At 37.9% G+C, this 18,992-nt stretch overlaps 1 protein-coding gene across 3 annotated transcripts; it reads right to left on the reverse strand.

Moving 5' to 3' along the window:
- Window positions 1-8,560: 8,560 nt before the first annotated feature.
- On the reverse strand, window positions 8,561-17,158 carry LOC116213440 (protein PAT1 homolog 1-like). Of its 3 annotated transcripts, none has more exons than XM_031548381.1 (6): window positions 16,984-17,158; window positions 16,578-16,703; window positions 15,459-15,550; window positions 15,281-15,337; window positions 13,713-13,785; window positions 8,561-11,360 (listed from the first exon to the last, which is right to left on the reverse strand). In XM_031548381.1, the coding sequence occupies exons 2-6, from the start codon at window positions 16,627-16,629 to the stop codon at window positions 9,271-9,273; spliced, it is 2,364 nt and encodes a 787-aa protein (XP_031404241.1). In that variant the 5' UTR covers window positions 16,630-16,703; window positions 16,984-17,158; the 3' UTR covers window positions 8,561-9,270. The 3 variants fall into 3 exon arrangements, with proteins under 3 accessions (XP_031404241.1, XP_031404240.1, XP_031404242.1); XM_031548380.1 differs by having other exon boundaries at window positions 15,459-15,607; XM_031548382.1 differs by lacking the exons at window positions 15,281-15,337; window positions 15,459-15,550; window positions 16,578-16,703; window positions 16,984-17,158 and adding an exon at window positions 13,920-14,042.
- Between the last annotated feature and the right edge of the window lie 1,834 nt (window positions 17,159-18,992).

Here is an 18,992-nt window from a genome sequence, read left to right on the forward strand (position 1 = left end):
AAATTACACCATATATTCCAATCTTTTTGTTGTTTCTCAGTTTTATCCCAATCTCTTACTGTTTTCTCAATATTATCCTAACATGTGTTGGAAATTATAGATTGCAAATTCATTGGATTTTATTAATGAGTCACTTAGTGTGATTCATGAGTACTTGGACGAATTCGGGTTACGAAGTGAAGGTTCATTCATTCAATGGATACATTTGAGTGCAAGACAAGTAATGTATATGGAAGTATTTACATTAACTGAGTGTTCATGTAAGATCATTAATTACTTATCCATGGGTGATGTTCCATCTAAGAGTTACGTCCAATACGAAGGGTTCTGACTCTTCGAAAGTGTCCATTGAGTACATATAAATAGAGACACTATAGTGCTCAAATTATTATTAAGAAAATTCCAGAAATCAGAGTGAGAGTTAGGAAATTTCTTGATTTTGTTAGTTGAAGGAATTCATAAGGCGTCGTTGTATCCCGGGAGGACTTTTGCCTTAACCCTCTAGCAACTTTGTGTGGGGGCAAATAGTTCTACTTGGAAAGCGTCATTCGCGCCTCGAATCCTATCGTGTTAACCACACATCGCCTCCGGATCGATCGTCTCCACCCATTTCCCCAACAATCAAAGAGAACTATTTTGAGATGGCGACGGAGGCTACCACCGCGTTCAAACTGATGAACCAAGAGTTTGTGAAACTCGATCGATTTGACGGCACAAACTTCAAACGCTGGAAAGACAAGATGTTGTTCCTCCTTACCGTCTTAAATGTGGCGTACGTTCTGGACCCGAACCTGCAACCCTTGGAGGATCCCGCCCCCGATGCAACCCCTGAGGAAATCGCAAAGGTGGTCGAACTCAAGAAGAAGCGCGAGGAAGACAAATTCACATGTCGTGGACATATCCTCAACACTTTGTCTGATCGACTGTACGATTTCTACATGTCGATGCAATCCCCGATGGAGATATGGAAAGCTCTTGAGGAGAAATACAACACCGAGCGGCAAGGTACCGATAAAATTTTAATGATGAAGTATTTTGAATTCAAAATGCTCGATAGTGTCCCATAGATCAAGTCCATGAACTGCAAATCCTTGTAAGCAGGTTTTGTGACCTGAAAGTTATTATTCCGGAATCGCTACAAGTCGGGGCTATCATCTCAAAGTTACCCTCGTCTTGGAACGATTATCGAAAGAAACTCCTGCATATGGCGGAGGACTTCACTGTGGAGAAAATACTTAAGCATTTGCCTATTGAATAGGAAACTCGGAAGCGCGATGCGGTGTATCTTCCCCAAGGTTTTAAAGTGATCCATGTGAGTGAGTCCAAAAACTCTCGAAAAGGCAAGCGAAAGGCTACGTCCGAGACCGAGGACACGCAAGACAAGAAGAGAAAGTCTTGCAATTGCTATCATTGCAATAAGAAAGGCACTACATTAAGGATTGTAAACTTCTTAAAAAGGAGAAAGATGCCACAACTTCCAAAGCCAATATGGTTGAGGACATGGACTTAGTGGCCATGATTACGAATCAAGAACTTGGAGATTAGTATTATTACCGAACTTAACATAGCCATGACTGATAAGTCCTATAATTGGTGGCTCGACTTCAGAGCTACTGTCCATGTGTGTAACGACCAGCAACAATTCAAGAGCTTTGAACCAGTGGCAAACCGTGGGGTGCTTATGGGCAACTATCAATCGGTCAAGGTGCTCGGTCAAGGGACGGTGGAACTCAACTTTACATTCGGGAAGAAATTGACCTTAATCAATGTGTTGCATGTTCCCGATGTAAGAAAGAATTTACTGTCCGCGAGTCTTTTGTGCAACAAAGGGTTCAAGGTTATATTATAATCCGATAAGTTAGTATTGCTTAAAGGTGATATGTATTTGGGAAAGGGATATTGTAGCGAGGGCATGTTCAAGTTGAGCATTGATATAAATAAAGCTAATTCTTCTGCTTATAATATTGAATCTTATCCTTTGTGGCATGCGTGTTTAGCACATTTTAATTTTAAAACTTTACAATATATGCAAAAGAATGGTTACATCAATCTAAGTGATGATAAACTTGTGGATAAATGTGAAATTTATATTCAATCAAAAATTACGGTGAAATCGTTTCTTAAAAAGTGTGAAAGAAATTCACAAGTGTTAGATTTGATCCATTCGGATGTTTGTGAATTAAATGGAATTCTAACAAGAGGTGAAAAACGATATTTTATCACTTTTATTGATGACTTCTCAAGATTTACTTATGTGTATCTCATGAGGAGTAAAAACGAGGCTTTTGGCATGTTTAAACATTTTAAGAATGAGGTTGAGAATTTGTTTAACAAGAAAATCAAAGTGCTTCATAGTGATAGAGATGGTGAATACTTTTCCAATAAATTTGATGTATTTTGTGAGGAATAAGGTGTGGTACATGAGTGTTCCGCGCCGTTTACTCCGCAACAAAATGGTTTGGCGGAAAGAAAGAACCATACCTTAGTGGATATGGTTAACTCGATATTGTTAAATGCTAAACTTCCATATAACCTATGGGGTGAAGCATTATTGACTGCGTGTCATATCCTTAATAGGATATCATCGAGAAAATTCAAGGTATCTCCATATGAGTTATGGAAGGGTCGGAAGCCAAACTTAAATTATTTCAAAGTGTGGGGGTGTTTGGCTTACTATAGAGTTCTTGACCAACAGAGAACAAAATTAGGACCAAGAGCCATTAAGGGTGTATTCGTTGGATATGTCCAACATTCTAAGGCTTATCGTGTTCTTGACTTAGTGTCAAATACGATAATTGAAACGAGAGATGTTGTATTCATTGAAAACAATTTTTCCGACGATTCAGTGGATTCGGAACAAGAATATGAACCAATTATCTCAAGTGATCAAAACAAGAGACATCTTTGTGACAATAGGGATACGGAGCCGAGGAAAAGTCAAAGTGTGAGAAAAGAAAAGGATTTTGGTCCCGATTTCATTTCCTCGCAATCTCTAGCGTATCTCGTTGAGGGAGATAGAGGATCTATAATTAGGAAGATCCTCATAATACTTAATGTGGAAGGTGATCCACAAACCTATTGTGAAGCCATGACTTCTAGGGATGCGGCATTTTGGAAAGAGGCGATCAATGATGAAATGAATTCAATATTGTTCAACAATACTTGGGTCCTAGTTGATCTTCCTCAAGGATCGAAGCCTATCGGGTGTAAATGGATGTTTAAAATGAAGAATAACTCAACCGGGGGTTCTTCGACTTTTAAGGCTAGATTGTCGGCAAAATGATTTAGGCAAAATAAAGGCCTAGATTATTTTGACACCTATGCACCGGTGGCTAGGATGACTTCCATTCGAGTCCTTATGGCACTTGCATCTATCCATAATTTACATGTGCATCAAATGAAAGTTAAGATGGCATTTTTGAATGGTGATCTCGAAGAGGAAGTCTACATAGAGCAATCGGAAGGCTTTGTGCTTCTCGGGAATGAACATAAGGTGTGTAAATTGATCAAGCGCCTAAACAATGGCATGAGAAATTTGACTCGGTTATTTTGTCATATGGTTTTTCGCATAATTGTGCGGATAAGTGTATTTACACTAAATTCACCGATAGGTACAGTGTAATTATTTGTCTCTATGTGGACGATTTGTTGATCTTTGGAACGGATTTGGAAGGTGTTCGTGAGACCAAAGAGTATCTAGCCTCGAATATTAAGATGAAAGATCTCAACGAGATAGATACAATCCTAGGTATAAATGTGCAAAAGCATGAAAGGGGCTTTGCACTAAGCCAATCTCACTACATCGAGAAAGTATTGGAGAAATTCAAACACTTAAATATCAAGGATTCAAACACTCTATTCGATCCGAATTTCAAGTTAAGTGAGAATAATGGCAGGGCTGTAGCGCAATTAGAGTACGTTAGCGCAATTGAAAGTCTAATGTATGCAATGCACTGCACCAGACCCGATATCGCATTTGCTGTGTGCAAATTGGCGAGATTTACAAGTTGTCCTAGTACCAATTATTAGAAAGGAATTTGTAGGATTCTTGGTTATCTTAGGAAGATCAAAAATTTGGGATTATTATATGGTGATTATCCCACGGTACTAGAAGGTTACTCGGATGCAAGTTGGATTACGAGTCTAAGTGACAATAAGTCCACATCAGGATGAATTTTTACGATTGGAGGGGGAGCCATTAGTTAGACCTCCAAGAAACAAACTTGTATCTTACATTCAACCATGGAGGCTGAATTTATAGCCTTGGCGGCTGCCGGCAAGGAAGCGAAATGGCTAAGAGATCTCTTGCTAGATATAAAGTTGTGGCCATAACATAGGTTTGCCATTTCTGTATATTGTGATAGTGAATCCACCATGTCTCGAGCGTACAATAAGGTGTATAATGGAAAGTCTAGACATATAAGTTTGAGACATGAGTATGTGAGACAATTGATTAGGAACGGTGTGATAATTGTTACCTATATTAGGTCAATTGACAATTTAGCGGACCCATTGACGAAAGGTTTGTCAAGGGATTTGGTTAAGAGTACCACCACTAAGATGGGTTTAAAATCATTCTAATCATCATTAATAATGGAAACCCTACCTCATTCTAGCCAAAAGTTAGTTTTGAGGTTCAAAGGGTTTAGGTCAATTGACAATTTAGCGGACCCATTGACGAAAGGTTTATCAAGGGATTTGGTTAAGAGTACCACCACTAAGATGGGTTTAAAATCATTCTAATCATCATTAATAATGGGAACCCTACCTCATTCTAGCCAAAAGTTAGTTTTGAGGTTCAAAGGGTAATAATAAGTTATCGAATGACACCGTGCACTAAGAATTATGATTTAGTGCTTGAGTTTTAGGAGGATAAGTTTTACTCTTAATGGATGGACATTAGTTGTCATGAAATCCACCTATATGGACATGAAGTGGTGCCGCTTCAACGATAGTTTTCTTTATGGTTTTTTCTCTCGTACATGTTCACGAAACGGGATGAGCACATGACCATAACGGTGCTAAAGCAAATAAACTCTTACTCGAATACTTTACGATTATGTGTGCGACTTTTTCGGTATTGACTTTAAGAGTGATGGTTCAAGCGACTAGCCACCAATCACTTTGTTGATACTTTGAGAGTTTGCACTAAGGAACTGTTCAATCTGCGGACACCACTTCTTTATGCATGATCGTTGTGTACTTGTGTTCTGGAATTAGCAATCTAGTAGGGGATTGTTGGAAATTATAGAATGCAAATTCATTGGATTTTATTAATGGGTCACTTACGGTGCATTTGATTTCAGAGTTAAAATATCTTTGATTTTGATTTTGATTTTGATTTTGATTATGGAAAAGAACAAATGAGATGTGATTATAAATTTGACTTGGGAAACGCGTGTTTTTGTTGTGTAGTGTATTGAGTTAAAGTTAAAGTTAAAATTTTTGACTTGGGAAATGTGTGTTTTTGTTGTGTAGTGTGTTGAGTTAAAGTTAAAGTTTTTTTATTCCCTATCCAAACAAGGCCTTAGTGTGATTTAAGAGTACTTGGACGAATTCGGGTTATGAAGTGAAGGTTCATTCATTCAATGGATACATTTGAGTGCAAGACAAGTAATGTATATGGAAGTGTCTACATTAACTAAGTGTTCATGTAAAATCATTAATTGTTTATCCATGGGTGATGTTCCATCTAAGAGTTACGTCCAATACGAAGGGTTCTGACTCTTCGATAGTGTCCATTGAGTGCATATAAATAGAGACGCTATAGTGCTCAAATTATTATTAAGAAAATTCCAGAAATCAGAATGAGAGTTAGAAAATTTCTTGATTTTGCTAGTTGAAGGAATTCATAAGGTTTCGTTGTATCCCGGGAGGACTTTTGCCTTAACCCTCTAGCAACTTTGTGTGAGGGCAAATAGTTCTCTTTGGAAAGCGTCATTCGCGCCTCGAATCCTATCGTGTTAACCCACATCGCCTCCGGATCGATCGTCTCCACCCATTTCCCCAACAACAGGTTGGGATAAATTTGAGAAATCATGAAAAGATTGAGAAAAAATTGAGAAAAAAACAAAACGGTTGAGAAAAAATTAATAAAATATTAAAATGTTGGGATACATAGTGTAATTTTTCCCTTGTATTGGGACCCATACACTCTCAACGTCAGCACCATCAAGTAATTAAAGCGCCACATCAGCATATTTCCGTTAAAAATGGACGGAATGTTTACGGCGGTATAGATTTGATACAAAACCATTAACGTTAAGATACCTTAAGAAAAAAATCAACGTTGAGATTAAACTAAGACAACATGTAAATGCTGGGATATATGGTACAATTTTCCCTACATTATATATACATTGCGCAATAATTTGCATATATATATATATATCTTATCTCGAAAATCTTAGATTGTAAGAAAATTTTGAAATAATATTATTGACTAACTCGAGGTTAAGAATGAAATAATTCATACATGCTGTTTCCTATTATGTTTTCTTAACTCATATTATATAGTTCTATTAAAAGTGATATAATTACAAATCTCGTGTTTTGTTTCCTCTGCCTCAAGTGCTCTTTAAGTTCTTCTCTCTTCATACTCTATTACTGTTAAGCTTATATTTTCACACAATTTGTAGTTTTATTTTGATGAGTAATTGCATATTTAAATAAAAATAGTTGAATAGTTTTAATTTTTTTAATCTAAATTCGTGTAATTAGGTTTATATTGTTTGAGAAACAATTCAGTACTCAAAGAGTTAATATTGGAGACAAGTTATATGGTAGTTTTATTAGTATAATTTTATTTCATTCTAACTCTTCTATTGTTTATATTGTATAATTCAGTACTCAAAGAGTTAATTCGTGTAATATTGTTTTCATTCGAACTCTTCTAAATTCATGTAATTTAGTTTATATTGTTTGAGTACATTTCTAAATCACAGAAATGCTATTTTTGGGTTGGTAGGGCAGAGAGCCACAGCCCTAGGCCTTAGACTTAATTTACGAGGAAGGCTTTAGAATCAAGGGGCAATGAGTGAACCCAACGATGCAATCGAGTTCATCGGCTGATGATGAAAGTTTCCATCGTCATCGACTGGGGATGATCGAGGACGACAAAACCTCATGAGCTGCCAGACGACGTTGTATTCGGCGGCTAGAGGCCGCATGCTAGTCGCTGGCGCCACTTAATCCTGGCAGCGATGCAGTCGGATGGTTGGACTCTAAGAATAGTCCGGTCTCGTTTTCTAAATTGATTGGGTCGAACTTACACTAAACTATTCCATTGAACCGAATAAACTGCTTTGGGTAAACGGTTTGGGGTTTACTTTACACGTGGATGGTTATGGTCGATGACATGGTGCTTAGTCATTGGTCCACGTGTGGGGGCAGATTTGCAACACTAGTTGAGGTTTATGGGAGGAAAATGGAAAAGTAAAGAATGGAAACACTAATGAAAAATCATGAGCACTGGACAGTTATAATTAAGAGGTCAGATTTAACGGTCCACATCCATGTTGGACCGTGGAACATTTTTAAAAATGTGCACCGAAGAAGCACCCATGTAAGTGTGTAACTTCTACTAAATTACGTCAATTTTATTTATGAATATATGTAGTTGAGAGATGTTTATTGAATGATATGTCTTCTACTAGGTTATGTTAATAGTTGGAAAATTAGTCTGCATCCACAAAACAAAATCAGTCTAAATATACAGGGGTAACAAAACCAAATCTAAATGAGAATTTGTCTACTTAATTACCTAATGGATATCAAACTCTCTACATAATTTTTTTTTTCTTCAACGAAAATGTATACAAAGTTAAAAGAGGTAAAATATGACATTAAATAAGTATACAACCAATGATGCTAAATAAGTATATCAAATACATGAAATTATAAAAAAAAAAAAGACATTAATCAGTCACTCTGGAGTCTGGACCCATTGATCTATAACATTTTCTCTACCAAAATAGTTTAAAAAAATTATTCATCCGTTTTAGTGCAATAGTACAACGCACGAATATTTATATATTTTATGTAATAATAAATTCCCGAGCTGGCATCATGCCACTACCTCATCGAATCAGTCATCTCCTATCAAACTGCGACGTCAGAGTCCTTTTTATTTTATTTTACTATTATTTTAAGAACTTTCGATGATATAAATCTAGTGCACAATTTCCTACTATAATAGAGCTTTTTCATATGGTAACACTAACCCTATATCTCAAATAGTTGCCTAATAAAATTGTGAACATTTAATCGGACTGAAATTGATTGTGAAAATAGAATCTTTTATTGCACGCTTTATACCTGAAATATATTGATATATTTCGACATACCACTAATTCGATCCCTTCTCTTGTCAGTTGTGGTCACTGCCCATGGAGCTACGGCAAACCTCTGACGACAAGCCAAGAGTCCAGATCCGAGCATCCTACGCCATGCCTAGTTGAGGCCAATGGACATGATCCACACTATATCTCACAACAAATTGGACCATTTGCCGCCAACATTACCAAAGGAGATTGCGAGATTTCTCCGATGCAAAGGGTCAGAGAAGAACGCTGCAGAAATCAAAATGCACACAACAGAGGTAGTGAGAGCCGGAGGAGAGGGGGAGAGAGGGAGGTGTTAAAAGCTCCTCTTTACAGTTTCTGCATACAGAATTATTACATTATACAAATAGAAAGCTTATAAGATGACTAGGCAGCTCCCCATCTCCTCCATTTTCTGATCCATCCATCCATCCAACATCCAATCCTCCATCCATCCTCCCATGACCTAAAACAGCAATCAATCCTCTTGTCGGTATCATAATAGACATCCAATAAGCTGTAATGTACATTTCGCCCTAAGTGTCATCTCCATTCCCTTCCCTTCCCCATTTTCAGATCTTGATTCAACCACAGAGCAGCAGCAGCAAAAGAGTGCTCCCTCAAGATGATGATCGAACACAACCACAAACTCCTCCCCTGCTCTAAATGATACACCATTTATCTACAAGCACTACCCAAAGACAGTTCTCCCAAAAAAAAAAAAATATCAGAAACAACATATTAAGTAAATGAAGGTGCAACTCATCCGCAATTAACTATAGTTGACTGGATTTGCATCCACTTCCCGAGTGGAACCCCCACCTCCTTTGCTGTGCTACAAACTCCAGGTTTCGTCATATCACCCTGGCAATGCATGCTCGGAATTACAACACCTTCTTCCTGACTGCAACATAACTGCGGCTTTTCCCTAGGGTTTTCACCTGCAAATTTACCCCCTTACCGTTGACTCTGGACTCACTTGTCCACTTGCTCCCGTGCGGGTTCCCAAGACAGCAATTGGCATCGAGCGCTGCGCAAAATCCATTAAGTGTTTCCGCTGGTTCTCATCAGTGTGAGGAAGACTTGCCCGCAGGAGCTCCACAGGCATCTCCCGGCTCACAGCTCTTGCTGCCTCCGCACCCATATCTTCCGAACTGTGCTGGTTCTGGGTGGAGAAGATTGATTGGACTATGGTGTCGTACTTCGTGAGGCAGTACTTGGTAAGAAGAGCAAAGAACTCATTGAAGGAAGCCTGCCAGAGGGCCCTGTTGGGCATTCTGCAGTGAGCAGGAGTGTGAGGATCAGTTAAAAGCTCCGTTGCACGATCAAGCACTGATTTTAGGATAAGTGAAGCCCCATCTCCTGCTGGGCTTCCAAGTGGACGAAGTGGTGGCTGCTCAGTGGAACACACAACAGCAACGAGACACGCACTCAACGCCCTAAGGTCCATGCCATTAACACATTCTGAGACTCGCTTGGCGAGATTCACTGTGGTTTCAGCTGCAGACACATCAGGAGGGAGGCCACCAAAGAGGAACCTCAGGTGTCGGAAAACCGTCATGCAAATGATTCGGGCAAGTTCACTTCCCGGGAAGAGAAGCTGTAAGTATCTCGACAAGAGCTTCCTGCCCTTGGGAAGAGCTGCTAGACGCAAGAAAACAATGTCGTCCTTGGGACCCAACGGGGCTGCATGGCTACTTTTCCCTAGCGGATCCACTAACTGAAGCGATGCTGCTAATCCCTCCAGCAGAATTTGCCGCCTCCGCCTCAGCTGAGCACCACCATCCTGAGGCTGCGTGCTCTGCAGGAAGCGGTCTATATCGTCCACGTCAAGCAGAACGCAGAGGCTGTCTTCTATTGTGATTCTAGCGGCAAGCATTGGTTCCTGCTCCAGTGGTCTCTCAGAGACTTTCTGCTCAGAGCTTCCTTCAGCAGGGCCAGTTGGAGGGGGCTCTATCTCAAGTAGTGGCCGTGGTCTCCGAATGGAAGAAAGCGGGACTCTCCCAAGTGCGTCAGTGGATAGAAGAGAATGCTGATCCAAGCTGTTGCCGCGAGATCGAGAAGGGAGCTCCCTCAGATGAGACGGGGAAAATCGGTGCTTCAACCTCGATCCAGAAGATGTAGACTTCTTAGCAAGCCGTGCCTGATGGTAATAATCATCCACATAGGGATCGTTGCTGTGTGTGGCAGCAAGCTGCATCTTGAGAATACTCTCAATCTCTTCAGCAGTCATGTACTTGGACCTGAACTGTATACAAGGCCCACTCTCACTTTTCTGGCTACTAGCATCAGAGCCCTGGGAGAACCGAGCATTTTGCCTTCGGGATGATTTAGGTTTATGATCTCTGGTATCATTCACCGTCTTATATGAAGGTAAAGAGAGTGAGCTATATAGCGGGGGTTGCAAGGCAGCATAACGGGCCAAAGACTTTAGAGAATGATGAAGTCTCTGGTGCTGACTCGACATCACTTGTGGAGACATTAAGCTGTTTTGATGAGACAGCTGTTGTTGAAGCAACATGTTACTCAGGAGACTAGACTGACCACTGTGCAGTACACCGGCTTGGTTGACCCAGTGATTTTGTGGCCTATTGTTAAAAGGCAGGCCAGAAGAAGAGCTGAATTGCAGGACATTATTCCCACCATAGTCAAGACCATGGGGCAAACCAGTAAGTTGCTGAAGATTAGAGTTAGACAAAGGGGAGAACATTGTCGCAGAGAAAGGGAGCTGCGAATGAGATCCGCCACTAACAAAGGACGGGATATTACTTTGGTTACGAGGCGATGCTTGTTGAGATCTGCTACCAGGAGGAGGGAATGATGTATATGCTGACTTGGGCACATGAATTGGTTCACTGGAGACATGATGCAAATGCGGCTGCTGCTGGGGGTATGAGGATGTCCGATACAAAGGTTTCATTTCTGCAAGTGGCTGGGACGACCATCTCTTAAGTTCTTGAGGGTGTTCTGCATTAAAAGAATATGGATCCAACCAGCTGGTGAAATCCCCATCAGGAGCCCAATCAGTGGCAGATGAGCCTGTTAGAGAAAATCACATGAGAATACGCACCAGGATACAGGATACATAAAAAACAGAAAGCACCATCACAAATGTTTGTAAATCATCGAATATAAGAGAAATAATTCAAGTGATAACCGAATTGCTATGATGTCCCAACTTAAGAAGTTGACAAGCAATCATTATCCGCCATATCAAAAGCATCAAAAAGTTTGTATGTCTGTATGTACATACATATATATGCATAACAATGCATTTGAATGCAACAATGCACCACAGATCACATCATTCTGCAGCTAAATCATATAAAGGTGGTGGAAAGTTGCAACAAAAACGAATAATGCAGGAAACGCCATGATTTCCGTATGAAAATAATAACAATGATATTTCAAATTCTACTAGGCCACGTTTCCAGGAGTCATGCCGCAAATGATTATCAGGTCGGCATGGCCATTTGATTCCATTTCCTTGCTCTTCATTCTTAGCAAAAGATTTCCAGAGACATCCATGTATTTCTATACTCTAAAATTCTACAGTCAGCAAAGGGGTCCCTCCCACTCTTGGTAGGTGAGTCCACCAGCATGACGGATTTCAGTATGCCTCCAATATCAAAAGCACAGGACTATGATTTCATCCCTGGACTTTGATAAATTTGGTAGCAAAATACTGAAGCAGGGAGAAGCCAAAGTCCCTTTAAAATTAAACGTTTCAGAATTTTCAATTATTGCTAAGCAAACGACTCTTAAGGTAGCTCCAGTGACCTCTACATATTTTTACAGGTTTTGTTTCTAACAGGTTTGAGTCAGGGCCAAGGAACAGACAAGAAATAATCTTAATTCAAAGCCATCAGAAAATGATTTTCTGATTACGTGTTCAGTAACAAAAAATAGAGCACCTACCCAAGTTAGGTATAAAGATAAAACCAGCAACTCAGTGTCGTTTTAGAATAGTTTGCCTTAAACATGCCTTAGCTCATACAAATTAAAGCCTCTAACCTCGACTATGATATAAATATATATATAATATGAAAGGTAATTAACGCAGGGGTAGGATCCGACTTATGATGTCTAATCTCCCTACTTTTTCTATTTTATATATGTACATATACAACCAACCTCAAAAAATCCATTTGAAAAATCAGCTGAAGCACAATCTATTTGGAGAGTAAAGGAGGGCGCCATGAAACTACTCAAACAAGCTACACATAGATGACAGCAATACGCAGCAGCAACATCTCCAATATTAAATCTCCAGCCTCTTCCTATATAAGTCAACCAGGAGTCCCCTAGCTGTGGTCAATAAATATACTTTCCAAGATAAGATGAAATTGTCTTATTCTACTAGTTTCCAGAGGTCGAGAGTCAATTATTATTATTATTATTTTGGTAAACAAGCAATTTCATCAATATGGAATTAACAATCAGCAACTGAGAAGCTAGCTAGCAGTCAATAGCTCAAGTAGGGAAGGGAGACAACTGGGGTCCGACAGCCCTCTATGAATCCCTTAACCCTTCTTGGAGCTTACTAGAATTACTCAGCCCCTTTATTACACCCTCATGCCCATCAATCACCAAACCCCATAAACCGGTATAGCTCTCACAACGAAAATCAAAAGGCACCTGCCAGAAATGCCCTCTTGAAATCTCAACGTAACCAAACAAAACAATTGACTCTAGATTTCCCTCATTTCTTTTAAAGGGTTTGACTGGAGAAACAAGAACAAGTCCACCGAGACCACAATACAGAGACTAATAGGTTCAGCACAAAAGAAGTGAATACTGAAGAATCCGCAGCACAGACCACAGTACAAAGGTACAATAGCCCACTCCTATTCCCTTAAGCAGCAAGGAGTGCACGCATTTTATCTCAAGTACGGAAAAGGAAGAACCGACCAGGGAAAAAAAAGTCCAAAGACCACTCCTGATAATCAGCAATAACAGGCCCATGCAAGAATTTACAATCCACAGTACAAAGGCAAATAAAGATTATTTAGTACATAATCCTTCAATCATTTTAAACAGAGATTCTCAAGAGAATGATTATAATGTCATTCCAATTTTCTAATGAAATGTGTATAGCCTGGTTCATTGTTCATACACTAGCATGAGGCCCCTCTGCAGTAAGTAGTCTTTTTAGAGACAAGTAATAAGGGTAGGGTCTGAATTAAGATGAAACTCATCTTTGTTTAAGCTGCTAAGGAAAACAGTAAATTTCTCATCTGCTGATCCTAATATTGATAAATTGCCAATCACATTGGAACATATGATATCTGAGAATAATATATTTCATAATTTCACAAAATGGTTTTGGGAGACGGACAAAAAATACAAAACATTCTTATAGCAAATCAGAATAAAAGAAGTATATCTTACTTTCCCTGGAGAAAGATCCTGACCGATCGCCAATAACTCCAGGGTTCCTCGGCCCTGTAACAGCTCGGTTCAACTGCACAAATGAAAACTCAACAATCAATCCTAACATGCAAAAAGGAATTTAAAAAACCAGAAATGTAGCCAGTATGTTGTCCCAATCACAAGAATAAAAATGCTACAGCTGCCTATAAAAATGATGTCACTCACAATAAACCAACGGCTGATGAAGAAAAGCAAGTCTTTTGCATTTTCTTTCTCTTAAAAGCTTGCACAGGATGGAGAACCACGACTTAGACAGATTTATCATCACCAACAGATCTACTGAATTCCAAAAATTCAAGAAACCAGTATATTATAGGACTATCTTCCAACTTCATTATCTTTGTCATGACTGTCTTGAGTCATGCATGGGTTATCATAAGAAAGGACGCTTATCATAGTGGACAGTGCATAATCATAATTAATTCATAATAAAAGGAACAATCTTTAAATAAAGATAGCATGAAAGCTCTTCTAGAAATATTGTGAGGCCATAAAAGATTTCAAAAATAACTGCAAGACTCATGATAACATTCTGCTTTGTATGCATGTCAAATAAACCAACTAGACACAGGATCAAATTCCATCAAAAGGAATCTGATATCGGTCCTACCACTATCATATGGTTCATTCAGCACAGTATAAATTAATTTCAATATTATCAAGGATATTAATCCTTATGTACTTGTTGAAATGTGCTTTTCACTAAAATTAAAGCAAGACTAAGAACCTTTTGCCCTTCTTAAATATAAAATATAACCGAACGTGACTATGTACTAAACAGAAACTAGACCAGATAAAAGACCCTCAGCTGATAAGCAAAATCATGGTTGCTGATTGAAATTCATACTAATTTCGGAGTTCTGACCTACAATGAGCTGTCTCCCTCAAATCCTGGAGAGACATCCCTTACGTTTCCTATCATCTCAGACATGATATATAATTAATGTACCAGGTTATAGATCTAGTTAAAATGACATCTGAGAAGGGCATTGTTTATATCAAATGCAATTACACCCCGATGAGTATGGTCTCTCACTGATGGATCAAGACGGTTTTCATTAAAATCTCATAAATATACATAATGATTGTGGCTGTTGAAACTTCCACCACAGCTGCTACTACAATAAAATATAGCCATAGTTGTCAATACTACTCCCAGGTGTATGATGAGATTCAACTCAAACAGAAAAATTAGCTCCTTAGATATAAGCCTTTTTCTACTACAATAAATTAAATACCACCTACTTTCATCTACTACGATAAATTAAATGCCACCTATTTTCATATCTCACAAGAGGAGAATGCCCGAGGAAATGAGAAAAATAAAATACTAAATAAAATGTCGATCTGCCACTGTGAGATACAAGCTATGAAAGTGTAGACTATCTTGATCCACAGGGAAATAAAAATCTTAATTTTGCCAGTACGGCCCATAATGCTGCTATATAAAGTGCTAAAAACAATAATTAAACAAAATGACATTGATTGTCATTGGACAAATAAAAAGTATCACAAACAAGTCTAACCTTTGCAAACGTGGTAGCAAGATCATCCACATCAGACAGAGATCCAAGACCTCCACTCTGAAAAGAAAACATAACTTTTGAGATAAGAAGGGCAGATAGAACCAGAAATGTGACCACAAATATCAAAAGAACAGCAAATATTTCCCACAGAAGACGGTGATGGGAAATGGGGCCACACCTCCTCTCTCTCAAACAAATGGTATTCATCATCTGCAGCACCAAAAGTTGGAAAGTCCTCTTCACCATCCTCTAAACCACCCAGTTCCACACCTTCCGCAACGTTTTGACCAAAAAATTCATATTGTGATGCATCAAAGAGTGCATTATCTGCAAAATATTGAATGAAAGTACATCTTGATCCTCTTCCTAAATAAAATCATTAATCCCTAGATACAATGTAAACCTCCATTACTACAAACTGATGAAAACAGTTAGTAAAAGAAATGTTTTTAAACACCATATCGAAATCCCAAATTATAAACAAATGCATACATCTGGAACAATAATTTCAAACAGTTTCAAAGTTCAGTTAATTCAGAGCCAACTTCAAATCCATTATGCCCATGTCAAATAAGATTCTGCTTGATATTAAATGTGCCTCAGTCTATATTAACAGATAATCCTCATTCATAACCTTAACTGCAATAGCAATCTACTGGATAAAATATAATTAATCAGCAAGGAGAAAACTAGGAATATCATTTAATGTTAGTGATGGTGTTAAATGAGATGTACATGCTCGAAAGGAGCAATAAACGTTAATATACAGTTGAATGCATGGAAACTAATGCAATTGCAGTAATGGATCTTAAATTTAAAACAAGAGGGATCTCTGGAATAAACACAATAAGCTACAGGAAACAAAGCTCAATAATTAAACACAAGGATCTCCAAGATAAACACCAACAAATGACGCACACGCTAAAATTTGTGCATATAATTGAAAGAGTAACATCATACATAACAATCCTACATCAACAGTATGTGATCCAAAACTTTCAATTCTTACAATATATCTAACTGGAGATTATAAAGTAGCAGGTTAAGCAACCAGATATTAACCAGAGAAATATTTTATTTAAACGGTAAACGTATTTTTGTTTCAATGGTTAGAAAGAACAATGACAACGGAACATCCACTGTATGCAAAATATAAGCTGACCAGAACTCAAACAAACACGAACTAAACTAAACATATATGTGTGTGTATATGTAGAATGCGAGGATAATCTTCAATCATCAATCATTATCAATAAATCAATCTATATTAATAAAAATTAAAAGAGACTGAGCTGACCTGAGGAGCTCTCACAGAAGTCTCTGAAATCTTTGCTACTGGATCTTTCCATCTCCAGAACCCCAGAAACTCGGGCACTAGAGAAGGAGGAGCATGACGGCCAAATAGGCGACGAAACCCTCGCAACTACATGACCAACGAGAGAAATGCATTAGGATTATGAGGTCAACAAGATACATACCTTTTGCAGAGAAACGGTTCCCTCTGCACGAAGAACCGAGCCAACATACAAGCAAGAAAGAGCCAACTCCATTCACGAAGACAAAAATGCAACTTTTCTTCTGCTCGGGCATAATCCCGGCCACGAAAATAAGCCAACAAAACAAGCCATCGATTTGAAGCATCCTTCTTCCAGAACTAAAATACACCGAACACCATGAAATGAATCGGAGATGGGTTTCCATACCTTGGGGAGTGAAGATCCGCAGAGACGACCAGCACACACAGAGAGAGAGAGAGAGAGAGAGAGAGCAAATGGCAGCGCGATGTGGAGAAGGATGGTCGATTTCGAAACCCTAACCTCAGGATCGGGAGGTCGTCAATGTATGGCAGCGACCACACCCAAACTGAACCGGAAATCCGGTTCCTTTTTTGAGGCTAGATAGAAGATATGACCAACGCTGCCAATTCTTTTTTTTTTTTTCCCCCTTTGAAGGTAATTCCCAACGCTACCTATGTTGGTGGGAAAATTCTTTGAGCGTTAAGTGCGATTTATGTAAGTTTTTTATCCTTAAAATTATCGGTTTGGTTTCGATTTTGAATAAAATATATTAATCAACCTAGCACAGCTCCATTATTCTTCGCAAATTCAATAATAAAAGCATTACTTTTTTACATTTTTTCTAATTTAATAATAAATTCTAGGGAAAAGGTCAAATTTGGTCCTCAACTTTTAATTTTTTTTCTATCTTAGTCCTAAATCTTTTCTTTGGCTGAATTTCGTCCTCAATCTTTTTCACGCGGTATGAATTCAGTCATTCCGTCCATTTTCCCTGACATGTATATTCGTCAAATGAGAGTGCGCCACGTGCGCGACAGATCACTATTATTCTAAACCGGGTGTTATCCAATTCTTTTTTTAATCTGATTTGTAAACCGGACTAAGATATTTTCGATTCTTTCAGGATTTCAGCCATCGCTTCTCTTTCATCATCTCACGCACCGACAGATGACTGGAATCCTAAAAAAATAGAAAATATCTTTGTCCGGTTTATGGGTCTAATTAAAAAAAGAATCTGATTTGCTCTATAACAATCAGTTTAGACTGGCGCACTCTCATTTGACGAATATACATGTTAGGGAAAATGGACGGAATTTTGGACGAAAGGACAAAACTCATACCGCGCGGAAAATATTGAGGATGAAATCCAGCAAAAAAAAAGGTTTAGAACTAATATAGAAAAAGAGCTAAAGGTTGAGGACCAAATTTGACATTTTCCCTAAATTCTATCACATACATTTTTGTAATAATTTTTATAATCAATTTTTTAACAATAAATTCATCGTCTACTTTCACATTTATATACATAACAATTTTTTATAAAATTTTCATTTACTTTCACATTTATATATACATATATATATATATTCTAAATATATTTATTAACACTTACAATCATTGCACAAAATCAAGTTGAATTGGATCATTATTCAATTCGAAAACCAAACGCAAGCATATATTTTTAGAATTATATTACACATCTTTATCTATAATACTCAAAAATGAGAAATAATTTTTTTTTAACTTTTACTTTCTCGCTTTACGAACGCTAGATATATTCAAATTAATAAGAGCCATTCATTTAATATTAAAATAGTAAAATAACTTAAAAAAATTATCCATTTGCTTTTCAAATTCCTACTATTTCTCTGCCTTATCTCTCTCCATTCTCATTTCTTTCTCTCTAGGTCACTTTTCTTTTTCAAAATTTTTATGCTTTCTTATTATCACCCTCACCCCTTTCTCTCTATGTCACTTTTTTTTCAAAATTTTTCTAACAATCCCGCACATAGTGCGGACACACGTCTAGTTACTGTATATGGGAGAATGAAACAGTTGGCCTAACTTTTGTTCTCCCAATGGTACATAAAAAAATTAACAAAATTAATTAATAACCACTAATTATGGACAATACGGTACTTTTAGCTTTTATAACTACCCACTCCATCGATTATTTTCTCTCACTACCATTCTCTCTCCTCTCTCTCTCTTACCGTTCAATTCTCCTCTTCATTCTCTCTTTACACTCTCCCATCTAATTTATACTGTTAATTTTATTAATTAAACTTTTGACTTATAAAAGATCTTTTTTATCTCTATAAAAAATCCATATATATTCGAAAATTTTAAAATTATAAATATAGTTTTCTTTGGAGGCTTTAAAGAGTAGAAAAAAGTTACAGTAATCACGCTTA

The sequence above is a fragment of the Punica granatum genome, chromosome 7 (genome assembly GCF_007655135.1).
Source record: "Punica granatum isolate Tunisia-2019 chromosome 7, ASM765513v2, whole genome shotgun sequence".
In the NCBI taxonomy this organism is placed as follows: Eukaryota; Viridiplantae; Streptophyta; class Magnoliopsida; order Myrtales; family Lythraceae; genus Punica; species Punica granatum.

What these genes read in the sequence shown, in the direction of transcription:
- LOC116213440 (XM_031548380.1), bottom strand. Translation starts at nt 16,629, where the DNA reads ATGGAAAGATCCAGTAGCAAAGATTTCAGAGACTTCTGTGAGAGCTCC. An exon ending in TTGCTACCACGTTTGCAAAG is followed by an intron (nt 13,786 to 15,280) that starts GTTAGACTTGTT and finishes TCATTTGTGCAG; the next exon opens with TTGAACCGAGCTGTTACAGG. An exon ending in AGGATCTTTCTCCAGGGAAA is followed by an intron (nt 11,361 to 13,712) that starts GTAAGATATACT and finishes TTTCTCTAACAG; the next exon opens with GCTCATCTGCCACTGATTGG.